Source organism: Strix uralensis, chromosome 2 (genome assembly GCF_047716275.1).
Source record: "Strix uralensis isolate ZFMK-TIS-50842 chromosome 2, bStrUra1, whole genome shotgun sequence".
NCBI lineage: Eukaryota > Metazoa > Chordata > Aves > Strigiformes > Strigidae > Strix > Strix uralensis.
The window spans coordinates 123,483,732-123,497,592 of NC_133973.1; the positions used below are offsets into that span (position 1 = coordinate 123,483,732).

The 13,861-nt window shown below is 36.7% G+C and overlaps 1 protein-coding gene across 8 annotated transcripts in view; it reads right to left on the minus strand.

Moving 5' to 3' along the window:
• Nucleotides 1–13,861, minus strand: part of YAP1 (Yes1 associated transcriptional regulator) — a 98,497-nt gene that overhangs the window by 41,663 nt on the left and 42,973 nt on the right. For all 8 annotated transcript variants that reach the window (XM_074860206.1, XM_074860204.1, XM_074860205.1 and 5 more), the window contains exon 3: nt 1,911–2,026. In XM_074860206.1, the coding sequence (XP_074716307.1) occupies nt 1,911–2,026 (116 nt within the window). The remainder of the gene's footprint in view (nt 1–1,910; nt 2,027–13,861) is intronic.

Sequence of the window (13,861 nt, forward strand, 5' to 3'; positions counted from 1 at the left end):
AGAGCCAGTTCCAAGTCATACTAGCTCAACTGATTTAAGCTTAAAAAAGGCATTGTCACATAAACACGTAATTCAATATACACAGAAGTTCTGATTTCTTCATGCACTTTATCAAATTCAGAGCACTAGGGTAAAAAAACTTTACAAGACTTTCAGTCCATATTTAATACAGTATCATCTGTGAAATTAAAAATAAATGTTCAATGAACTTGTAATCTAAGTGCTTTCTCCAGTCACAAGACAACCCACTTAAACATAACTCTGTTGCATGAACAACAATATCTATGCAGAAATACTTGCTCACACATTTACATCAATCACACGTAAATTCTTGATTTTAAAAAAAAAATAACGCTTGTGTACTGACTGCTAGATTTTCTTTGAGATTTTTACCCCTTACAACTAATCAGTTTATTTTTTTGCTAAGGACCCCTCATTTCTAAGTACATAAAATGAATCCTACTTCACTGTCAATATTTTTCCTGTTAATTCTTGGTACAGTGGAAGGTTTGAGGAGTTATCTTAAAATACAGAATTTATGTCAATATTCAAACAACAAGCGTCTAGTTTTAGCAAAAATTAGATAAGCCAGAAGGCAAGATACGACCAAGGGAATTGCTTCCTTTCTCCTATTCTCTGTTCTTTCAGAAGTGTCCCTGTAAAAACGTCATCTCTATTACTGCAGGTTTCCTGGGATATATTTACAGAAAAAATAATCACAGATATTGTATTTTCACATCAGAGTCTGAGACCTTAATTGCTCTGAATCATGACTTCCTGAACACGAACAGGACTCTCATTAGTTTCAGGATAACCCAACCTCCTGGCCTAGCCAGCAAAAAGTTTGATTAGCTTCCCCTCTAATACTCAGTCATGAACAGCACAGTTTGGTCACGCCTGTTAATCTTTTGGTATTGTCTGCAGCATATGAATTGCAGCATGAAACAAAGCTGTCTAAACGGACAACAAAAAGCAGCACCAGAGAATAACCTTTGTGAAATACAGGAACAGCAGACATATACAAAATACAATCAGACTGTGAGAAAATAAATAAAACATGAACCACAGGGACAGACAGAAGGTGACAAAGCACAGGGAAGAGTGAAACAGTGAAACTAATATGGCACCAAATTTGTCTGCTTTCTCTCTGCATCATCTGGACAAGAGAGCTCTGAAAGCATACAGCAGATGCTATATCAAGAACAAGCCTACTTTTCTGCTGTCTAGTGACAGTCCCCCCACCAGCTGAAAAACAATTCTATATTCCAGGAAAAGATATCAGTCTTCCTCAGCTACAGTAATAATCGTCATGATACAAGATTTTGGAAATGATAGGAAAATAAGAGGTAAACCAAAACATCTCTGCTTCTAAACAAGATATTCCAGGTGTTGGCTTTACTCATTTAGGGAAGACAGGAAAAAAACGAGATGTTCTTAACAAATGTAGGAAATGTAAATGAATGCGGAGTATACCAAGTTTAGTAAGTGAGCAAGAGGAGGCAGAAGAATACTGCAGAAGCACAACAGCTTTAATGTAAATTGACACTAATTTAATGGAAATTCTGGTCTTCATCAATTTAACAGCATTTTCAGTCAGAAGAAATTAGACAAAAATTCTGCTCCTTCAAATGTTTTGAGTCATCCATTGGAAAAAATAAAAACACAAACCAAATAACTACAGGATATTTTCTGTTGACATCATAAATATTACACAAATTCTCTTACCTCAAGCATCAGCCTCTTGCTTGATGCATCACACATCAACAAATTTAAAGTTTAAAACCAGGATAACTAGAAGGACAACTGTGAGATTTGTACACACACACACACACACCCCCCACCCCCCAATTAAAATTGCTATCGGTATCTTGATTTGTATGATCTTTTCCATAAATACAAATTTTGCTTACCTGATGCCGAGTTCATGATGTTCTGCTGCACGGAAGGACTGGTGGGAGCTGTAACATTCATCTGGGAAAGCATGGCCTTCCTAGGATCTTGCCATGTTGTTGTTTGATCAATGTGACTAAGACAAAACAAAGCGGGAGTTAGGACAGTCAGGCATTCACAACAATGACCTGCTAGCACAGAAAGTTTAACAACAAAAGGTTAAGCCTGCCAACAACAGCCACATTCAAAACCAAGCAAGAACTGTTCGGATTCTTTCCAAGCATCATGGTATGTCAGATTCTCAAACCCTTACTCTGGCCACCACCACTTTCCCAACAAACAGCTGTAGTGATCAGAGCTAAAGCAAGGGTGAGATAAGGCTCAACATGAATATTGTAATCTAGACTGCTGTACCATAACTAGATGTTGTACCCTTGAACACATTCTCTTTCTTTTCCCATTGATTAGTTACTTGTCATTTTTAAATGTGACTTTGGAGTCTTTCAAACCAAGCCAGTTATGTCTGGAATCTAAAGCACAGTCCAGTAACTTGGCATGATGAGTTCATATTCAGTGCCTAGGGAGTTGTAATGAACTGGTTAGTGAGTAATCACTAGTCTTCCCAAACTTTCTGTACATAGATCACATCCTCAGATTATTTGATGGACTATTTGATCCCCTCACCACTGACAACTGAACAATCTCTCCGTGGTAATTTAAGTAACCAGTCATACTAGAGCAGTGATATGAAAGTGATGTGCTGCCTTTCAACTTCATGTGAAAAGATGAGGACAGCTGGACTGTCAACTAACTCAGCTAGTCCTCTGCAGAACCTAATTACAAAACTTTGGGAGCTTAGATTAATCTTTTTTGAAAAAAATGAAAAGTACATTCAGCACTGTCATTCACAAAAGTATTCAATAAAAATACAAAAGTGTAATGAATGATTACGCCACCTTTTGAGTATGTGATTAGAATGTTTTGCTAATAAATAACAAATGCAGGCTATTCACAACAAGCATCAATGTTATCTTGATGCCATTAAGCACCACTGATTCAAGAAGTACATGTGGACAAAACTACCAATACACACTGAGCGTTGACAACAGAGTTTGTTATCGATTCATTTAGAACTGGTATCAATTAATACTCATATTCAAATAGTACTGTTAGCAATCAGAATCCAATACACCATTAACTTGGTACCATTCTTTCCTTACATTAATAATCCTTAAAATTACTTTTTTCTGGATTACATGGAATGCCCATTTTCATTTACTTCAGCAAAACCACATTTAAATCTGCAATATAAATGGTGATCTGAGTTAAAAACTAAGTACTCCAACTCATACCTATACTTTGTACCCATGTTTTGCATTGTGTTTTGTATGCGGATCAATGTATTGAACTATCAATCAGGCTGTAAATTTTCCATATTTTTGTTGGGATTAAATAATAATTGTGTAGCAACTGTTCCCAATTCAGAGTTTCTCTTATTTTAAAGTATATTCAAGTTGAGGAGCTGGTACTGCATTATTTTAGACATTCTAAAGGGATAAATAATTCAGATTTGTCACCTCAACACTAGCATCTTCGTGGACACTGACATCTGACCTTGGCACCCTGCTCTCCACCAATGAGAAAGTAACCTACATAAGCACTGTTACGATGTAATTCATTTGATCAATTTAAGGAACATAATGAAGGTGAATTAGGTCTATTTTCTCCTTCAAGAAGGGAATGTAAGATAACTAGGTCAAATACAGTGACACTAGATGAATCCCAAACTTTGTTTATATATTTGCATGACCACAACATCCAAGAGCCCTGGTCATAAATTAAAACCTCATCATAGGTCAAACTGGACAAACAAAACAAAATATTATTTCCTCCCTGCCCTAAGCAACTGATTGCTATGCCTAGAAACTTACTATCAAAAACCTTGTCTCCAATTAATAAAAATGTGCTCCACTAAATTATTATGTTTTTAACATGTTCTTTGATGTTAAAAAAGTTGGTATTTTTCCTCAAAATACTGACTTTTGTAACTACTTCATCATTTCAAACAAGTGAGAATGAATAGATACAAATTCAGAACATCATAAAAAGGGGCAGTAGTCACCAAAATAATTATGTACGTAGAATTATTTATCACATTCTAAGAAGGAACTTTCTATTATAAGGTAGAAGGTATCATCAAGTGGCTTTTAAAAAAGTTTTGTTTTGAGATATGTATATTTTACCCTCTCTAAACATGCACACAAACAATTCCATGTCAGAGTTACAGACACATTGTAACAGGGTCACAAAATAGGCAGTAATGTTACTTGTACAAAAATATAACAGTAAACAAAGCTCTACTTTGTCTCCATGTGGCAGTTACTGCCAGTTTTCCCTTGTGTACAGGAAACCCCCGTTACTACAGCGTTAATTAAACTGGTGTCACTGCTGAGTTAGTTTCCATAATACAGCTCATTTAATACAGGTACTATTAAGCACACTGCGTCTGTGGTTACATGTGTTTCCCAATATTCAGCTCTACTGAGAAGCATGCCACATACAGGCAGACTTCTTTATTTCCTTTTTTAGCCTATTTATTTATAAAACAGGGCACAACATATATATATATACACACACCCAGCTATACATAAACCTTCATACTGAAAAACATTTTTTCACTTCTCTGCTGGTCAATTTTGCAATGAAAGCAGGTAAAGATAATACAGATGTAAAAACACTGCACAGTACTGCTTCACAGACTATATGTTTAAATTACAGTACCAGCATGTGCTACTCCTCCCCTCTATCTGATTTGTTATATTTGCTCAACTCAGTTCTGGGAACAGTGGAAACTGGGAAAACACCACTGCACCCATAACACATTCGTTTATTTACATTTCACTCCTATAAAAATCCATGAACTTAAAAAATGTCTACCTAAGGTACATATTTTATAGCCTTTGTTTCTATAGGCTATTTGAGTGTAGAAGAAACAGAAGGAAAAAAGTTGTCTCACTGCATTGCAGAACCATTTTTGCAGTTAACTGTAGGAACACACTGAAATAACGTTCATCAGTTTTTCCAAACATATCTGGATATGGGATACATGAATGGACTGTGGAAGAAGCAATTTTAAAAGTACCTCCAATTCTGAGCACAAGGACAGCATTATCAATTCCTCAAGACTGCTTAAGCATACCATGCAATGCATAGTTAATGTTCACATGGAGTTGTTAACATGTTAACTATTTTAGGTAGCAGCAGCTTCCAACTTTTCCCTAGCTGAACATCACTTGAGAAAAGTCAGCATGTTCCTTACTTGACCAACTAAACTCCAACCTCCAGACTTCTTAGAGCAGAGAAGAACAGAAGAAGTCTCAAAGCAAGCAAGCTGATTACATTAACGTCATAGTAATCATAAGGCTGGTTCAGTAAGGCAAACTCTTCGTCCCCTCCCACTCAGCTCTGGGCCTCCTGACCTACATATCCATTTCCCCCACACCTTCCCTCAAAAACTTTCTCTTCAACCTCCATCAAACCACAGTCCTTATGTCTATCTTACCTGCTCCATTATGCTGAGTTTCTGAATGCTATATACTAAGAAACCACCCAAACACATCACAACAGATCAGTTCTTTTCCCACAACTTCCAAATCATGCTCATCAACTTATGGAATACAAGGAAGGCAAATTCCCATTTATATGGATGAACTGTATAAATCCTAGTACTACAGGAAGGAATATAGGTCTTCATTTTGTTCAGTATCTGCAGCATGTGCACATGGGTAACTTACTATAAACACTGTGTTCCTCATTATCAAGTTCAGTATGAAAACAAGGGACATTCTTCACAGGTCTTTCCCTGTTCAAATAGCAGTGTTAGAAAAGGTCTAAATGGACATGACAAGAACTCTGACATCAACACTACGTTATCTTTCCCTGCACTAAACAGATTTTTTACACAGTAGCTGCATTGCATGACAACTGCCCCAATCCTTATATTCTTCTATTTTACATGACCCGAGCCATATCTTGATAAGGTACTACTGTCAACCTCAAAAATTTAAAAAAGATATTAGCAAATTATATCAAATCAATTATACCTATAAATCAGCCATTATATTTAGTACAGCACTATCAAATTAAACTTAAATCCTACCTACTCATGAACTAGAATCACAGCTCTGAACTGTGTGAACAGAATAAAATGAGTAAATGTCCTTGAAATTAAAATCAACATCTCTAGGACAATCAAGGAATGTAAGACATTTTACTTCATAGCATAAATTCTCAAATCCAACATCTAGCTATATGACACTATTACTGTTCATTTATGTCTAGGTGAAGCAAATCCTTGTTAAATCAGACAAATATTGTATAAACTAAGGAAATCAACTTAGACTGCACCATAAATATAGATCTATGGTAACAGGCCTTAGAAAAACAAAGCTAAAACACCCAGAACATGCTAAACATTTCTTGGCAAACTTATGTCAATTCTGGTATCAAGAAGAGTGACTGTTCTAAGCCACACCACCCCCCACCCTCCCCCAAAAAGCACTTTCAAAGTGCTGTGCATTATGAAGAGAATCAAGCTGCCTCTTCCCGCCCATCTCCAAGTTTTACAGTTATGTACAAATTATTTACATACAAGAACAACTTTAAAGAAAATTAAAATATTCTCATTTTGCACACACAAAGACCATTCCTGCAGTTACTAAGAATTTCTAATGGAAAGAAATCTTTATTGTCATTAAACACTATCACATGCCTGAAGATTTGTCAGATTCAATTTCTAACCTAATTTTAAAGAGCTTGTGGTTTAGGTTTGGGTGGTTTTGTGGTTGTGTGGTTGGGTATTTTGGGGGGGGGGGGGGGGGGGGCGGGGGGGAGGGGGAAAACAGACAGTGTTGGGGGTTTTGGTTTGTTTTTTTGTTTGTTTCTTGGTTGGTTTGGGGATTTTTTTTTTTTACAGAACAATGGAAAAGAAGCAGGAGATCCAGAGATGAAAAAATTATCATCTTTGTTACTTTTTATGTAAAAAACCTGTAGATGTTAATACTAATAAAACCATTCCTAAAAGGAGCGAACTGATCTGCCTTTGCACTATGATACACTTTCACATTTGTACTCCAGCTGCTGCACTGAAAAGACATGAACTGCATTATTGAAAGCCATGTCAGAAATGAACTAACACACAAAGGACACTCAAAAAATTACTTAAATCCTTTGAGAAAGGCTTATCTAAGAAGCCTTCAGTTTTGATCTGCTGTAGCATTTACTGCAACTACAGTGTCCCTGTTGATAGTACACTTTTCAATGTACGTTGAGGACTCCATTCACGTAACAATTCTCAGTCATTACAAAACCATGACTCTTTCTTCCTCTTTTTTGCCTTTATTAGCATAAAGTCACCTTATATACAGTACACATCTGCCATGTCATTTGTAGCGAGAACTTTCCTTTTACAAGAAAGGATCTTCTCAGGGAAGATATTATTAATATAAGCAGGTCAGAAATTGCCAGAATATTTTACTAAAATGTGTAATAGAAATGTGCCATTAGGAAGAAAAACAAAAGACAGTGAACAGAGCTTTTAATCTCAGGTAGCAGGTGAACATACTATATGAAATTTCTGCAACAGCAAAAAACCTAAAGAGGTCTTATCTACACATAAAAGAATACAAACAAGACAGAATAAATAATCTGCTGCTTCTCTTTGTGTTTGGACACGATTCTTCATGAAAGGACATTTCAAAAAAGGTCACAAACATTTAGAAAGACAAGTTATTCTTCAGTATAAAAGCATTACCATAAAAAACTACATGAGCATCTCTCAACAAAGTAATGCTTGTGTTTTACAACGTAGACAAGACTTATATTTTATGTTGGTGTGAAAATTATTTCCAGTCTCTAGTGAAACTGAGATGACTAACTTGGATTTTAGTTTTCAGATTTTTGGGAATGTTTTAGGAATTCACTGGAAATCCTATTTTATTAAAAGCAAAACAGAAACACACACCACTGACCACATCATGACAGATCTACCAAAACTGTTGACTTGGCATGGTCTACTTTTTGTATCGGGGACAGATAGGAAAATCTCTGTGTAATAGAAGCAAGTGCACAAATGTAGCTATATCTAATTATTTTCTAAACTTGGTGTGAAATTCAACTTTTCATTACATCCCAAATGTGATTTGCTCCATCAACAAGTATGCCACTTATGATTCTGTTTTACCTTAAATGACTGAGCTACAGATTCTATTATTTCATATTTTTTCCTTTGTCTTCCTAACCAGCTGGTTTCCTCAATCCACATGATGCATGACTTTCTGAAAGGTTTTTGCTTTTTACTTCTTTTCATCTAGGAACTTTAAAGATTAGATGAATCATAACCAGAGGAAGTGTCTCCTCATAAGTGCCATTACAGAACTATTTTGGAGCTATCACCAGTACATATTAGTACATCACTATACTGAAAGTTAGTTCTCCTGGTGGCGCCAGGAGAACCTGAGTATTTCTGCTCTTGAAACTACCATAAATTGTCTCAAAAAAACAAAAACCAAAAAGATCAACTTCTAACTAACCCCTTTGCCAAATCTCATACAAACTTGTCCTGTGTAGGCTACCTGCAAGATACCTACCTACCTATCATTCTAGCCGGCAGAGAAGAGACCAGAATATCTACTATTGCAGTTGCATAACCTCTACAGAAGAATCACAGACGTGGTGGTCTGACTGTAAGGCAGCTCTGAAAATGATAGTAACTAAATTCAAGAACAGATCTGGATGCTAATTCCTAAGAAGGGTGGCACTAGCTAGAAGGCCAAGATCAGTTTGACATGGCAGATGGGCTAGGGGACTCCACAGGTGAATTTTCCACAGTTCAGTTTAGAAATGGGGTGAAAGAAAAAGTTTAGACTAGAAACAGACTCAGCATGAACTCCTCTGATCACCACTCTCAAAAACTGGAGTGTAGCATGCAGAGATTTTTGGGTTATGGCTGATGATGCTCTTAGGATATAGCACACGATGAAGTGGATTCAGCTCTGCCTGAGGGTAGAAGCTGTGTCATTCTTTGTGCACCCTTTTTTCTACCCTATTTGGAGGATTTCAAGAATTGGTAAATATTAAAACACAAAACTATGTCTTCAGCTATATGGGACATTTTTAATCAGGCATTCTTGACTTAAAAGTGAAGTACACTTCTTTGCAAATGGTGTAACAAAGTCACAGATTTATACCTTAAGTAGCATTAATACATTGAGATGACACAAATTTCAAGCAGCAACAGTAATGAGAAAAGCCTGAAGAAGAAATGAGACAGCTCTGTTAGCAATTATCTCTACCCCCAGTTCAATCCTCCATAAACACTTCCCTAAATTTGCACCACTATTAGACAAGAACACACACTTAAAGTGGCCCAAGATACTTTAAGGACTTTCCAACTGTCTTTGTAAATACAAATCCAACAAAAGAAAAAAGCTGTTAGTCACACAGCAGTGAAAATCTCATCTGCTGAGAGATGATATTCCACCCATTGCTTGGGGAAAGCACTGTGTTTCCACTTGGCCTCTCCATATTACCTAGCAGTATTTCCTTAGGTTTCAGGATAATTAGAGCCTAATATATATAAAAGCATACAACAGTAAAATTCATAACTTCTTAATCTGACCGTTTCCCAAAAATGTCAGAAAAAACCCCTAAAATTCGTAACACAGTTTGTCTCTTAAGGACAGTAATGGCTCCAGGCATGCCCTAATTACCTCAAACAAATAGAAACATAGACAATGTTTCTGAATATTGCTGCAATACATAATATGGCTGTGTTTTTGCTTGAATTTTCCATATTTTTTCTCCTGCTTGACAGGTCTTTATGCAGTAACTAAACAAAGCTTGTGTTGGACTACTCCATCTGCGCTACTAACGATGTCCTCAGCAAGCCATACCACAGGCATATGATGACAGAGAGCATACTGCTGATATAGACAATAGACAGCCCTATCCTAATTTCAGGTTGCAAAAGCATACTGTAAAATTAACATATAATTGTTCAGTGTGCAATCATGTGTTGTGCCACAGCTGTGATTTCATTAACTTTGAGACAGAACACAAGCAAAATGTATGAGAATGGTGGGCACAAACAACCCACTGACCAGGTGGGAAGAGAGCCTGTCAGAGCTCCAGTCCTTTAATCAAAAACATGAAATGGAACCATATATGCTATCCTAATGCTATCCTACATAATTACAGTCTCAGGCAGCAGAAATTCATTCAGCAAATTAATGGTCTGAACGAATCTGAACTAGAACAAAGCAGTAAGGGCAACTTAAATGTCTCTGACAAAAGTCTAATTTTGCACACAGTCACTAAGAGTCAGGCAAGTTCTTCCACAACTTACTCTGGAATTTATTCCTGAAGTGGCTGCAGCTTGCAAGATGCTAAGAGCTACCAGAAACTACTGAAAGCACAACCCATAAAGCCGTGGACACTGATAAAGGGTTTTCAGAGATACACAAAATACAGTATTTAACATTAAGGTATTCAAAGGCAGCCTTCATTAGCACTGTCCTGCATGCAGACAGTGCACAACACATTTACCAAGGACTCAGTATTAAGCTTACTGTTCTGATTGTAAACATCTTGATGTTTTGAAGTTGCAGAACAGCACTGCCCTTCTTAGGAAAGCACTCACAGAAAGGTCCTCACTTCAGAGTGTATAATGCTAAAATGGATGGTGGGCAGTAGGCAGTCTAATCATACACACATAACTAATAGAAGAGATGAAGGCATGATACATTGTTCAAAGGTTTGCCAAGATAGCACCATTTTTATTATAATATACTCTTGAAACAACTGCCATTTGTCAAAGCAAAAATGGAAGCAGTAACATGCTTATTTTTGCATTTATTATTCCTTTTCCTCCTGTTCCTCTTGCCACCCTGCACTCAAGGACATGATCTAGAAAAATAGGGCTAATATTACAACACTTAGATGTATTTTAAATTGATTCTCAAAAACAGGATTCTTGGATTCCTCTGTGGATTTCTCAAATAAAGTAAGATTATTTTCTGAGTTTCAGAAAAAAAAAAAAAAAAAAAAGAGCATGAAGGCATTTTCATTTCCAGGGCTCTTTCTGTTACTTTGAAAACAGTAAGAAACAGCAATATTACAGAGACTAAGAAGAAAAGTCCTTACTCTTACAGTCCTTGTATCAGTTCAATCCTTTCTCAAACTCTATAAAGGACTAAATGCTGTGATCACATTCTGTATCACCAGGTTTATTTAATTTTAATCTTACCCTCTCAGTTCCACAGCAGAAAAAGAAGCTTTATTTAAAGAAAACCTCCCCCTTCTCTCCACCCTGCCTCCAAAGTTAAGAAGCTTGCTTCCTGTGGCTAAGTCACTCAGCATGCTCAGAACTCACCTTTCTTTCTCTCCTTAATTTAAATGAAAGACTTAAAGATATATCACCAAGGAGAGCAAATCTAAAGGAAGAACTGTCTCTTCTGCTATTTCAAATGAAATTACTGGATTTGTTTAACTTTACAGATACCCTCCTATGCCCCTGCTTAGCAAACACAGAGGAGACCTTCCCAGGATGCAATCATTTTGTCTTCTGTAACACTAAAGACAAGATTACACAAACACTAACTTTCCCATTATTAAGGGAAGGGCACATGATTTTCAGAAGTGATAGGCCATAGAATCCTTTATCACTTTCTTGTCCTTTTATCTCTGAGATTCTATCTCATTTCTCTCTCCCTAGTTGGTTCTTAAAAGGAGACAAAGAAAGCAAGAGGGAAATCAAATGCCTCTTTGCATGAACAGGAGCTAGGCAATTTTACGCCCCTTTCTATATACCCTTGGTTGCCTGAAGGTTTTCAAGTTGGAGAGGCTTGCCTAAGCATGCTGCAATAAAAGCCGCTATAGCCAGCTGCCTTAGTATCTGAAGGGGGAACCTAGCAATCCTGTTGAATAACCCTGAGGCTAACCACCACCAAGGAAAACAAAATATTAAGATAAAAAGATTCTTTAGGTTGTTTCCTTATTGCTCTAAGTAGGAAGTCTCAGAGGGCAGTTCAAACTGGTTGCTTGAGTGTTCGGACAATGATCGCTCCCAGATGGCCTCAACAGGATGAGATGACTCTAAGAAACGATCAGGTAGGACCTACTGGAAATGAATGCATAGCTTTCTGCTACAAAGAACAAGTGAATCTGTTTTTCTTGCCATTCAAATAATTAATACAGACAACTACTTTTAATTTATGCTTCAGAACTGACACTTCACACCTTAAACTGATCAGCTGTTTAGACGGTCTCAGTTTTAGTCATACAAATAGTCTTATGGACTATCTTTTCCCTCATTTGAGACTACAGCTTAGCAAAAAACCAACTTCCCTATTTCCTTTCTCTATAGTTACATGTTTTCTACGGTTTTGATTTTTTGTTTCCTTTTTCACTTCCACTTCCTGTACTACAAATTTTTATTAATCCCTTTTCGACTCCTCCTTACGACCATGTCTCAGGAACAGCATTTTACTTTTACAATTCAGATAAACACTACATGCTGCTGAAGTTGGAGGCAATTATTCTTTGTCCCTGAAGACTTTGCAGATTGCCACGTAAGACAAAGAAGAAAATCTTCCAACAGCAAGTTGCTGCCTGAATCAGTACTCGTGAGCTACCTGCTCCACCAACTCTAGGCAATCTTGCATACTCTGTTTTTTGCCAGCAGATTATTCTTTTTCATCCCCCACACTTGAACCCCCTGGAGTCAGACTTCCCAAGTTCCAGTGCACCAGAAGCAACGATTTCTCGGCACCCAGATACAATACACTGTCTAAAGGCTATGCTTTGAAATGTTATTTTTATTTACCCATTTAGGTTTTCAACCTAAGGATTTTCAGGTTCCAGGTTCTACACTTCCCTTCACCAGCCAAAACAGTTTAAAGAGCGTCAGTTCAAAAAGTATGTCAGAAGCCCATTGTTAAATAAATAATGCAAAGTAAAACTAAATTTGAACTCAAACTTCACTGCAAGTTTCGGAAGGTATCAAATGGAAACTTTCATTTCTATTTTGTTTTATTATTAAGAATTTGGGGAAGTAACAGACAAACAAAGTTTGACAGTGAAATCATCTGCAGGAGAACAAACTCTACCTTCTTTCTAGAAACAAAAAATAAAGACCTATGTCTTCTTTAAAAGAGGTCTTAAGTTTTAATTTATTCCATTAAATCAACATAATGAATACCAGTACCTCAGCTTTTATGCATTTGATTTGCTTTCTGGGTATCTTTTGGTATAGAGGGAATTAAAAATAATGATTATAAAATGTGTTAAGCACAGGACTTTATTTAAAAGCACATCACTTAAATTACTAACTGTTCTTAAAGTACAAATTTCATTTAGAGATATGTAACAGTTTACTCTGACAAAATTAGCAACTACCATGTTTTATCAGTAAACTTAGTGAAGTCTGTGTACTTAGAAACTGTTCAACCCTACCCTTAGATGCAAAACAGATCACAAAACAAAAGTCACAGATCTCTAACTTCCCATCCAGAGATTTATAATAAGAGTTGATGTTCCCAATAAATCCTAAATAACTTAAAATTATCACCTTAACTTAGTATAAATGAATTCCAAATTTAGAATCCCTGCAGTCTTCATCTACTACTTATGAAAATAGTGCATTCAGCCATTGGAGGGGTGGGGGGTGAAGGGGGTGCTACAGTGGGAGAAGGGGAAAGAACACTGAATTTACTTATTGGCACTCATAAAATATATGTCTAGCATTTAAAATCATGCTTACTAGCAACAGGCCTCTCTAATACAATAAAGATATCACAGAATCACAGAATCATCTAGGTTGGAAAGGACCACCGTTAACCTAGCACTGACAGTTCCCAACTACACCATATCTCTCAGTGCTATGTCAACCCGACTCTTAAACGCCTCCAGGAAT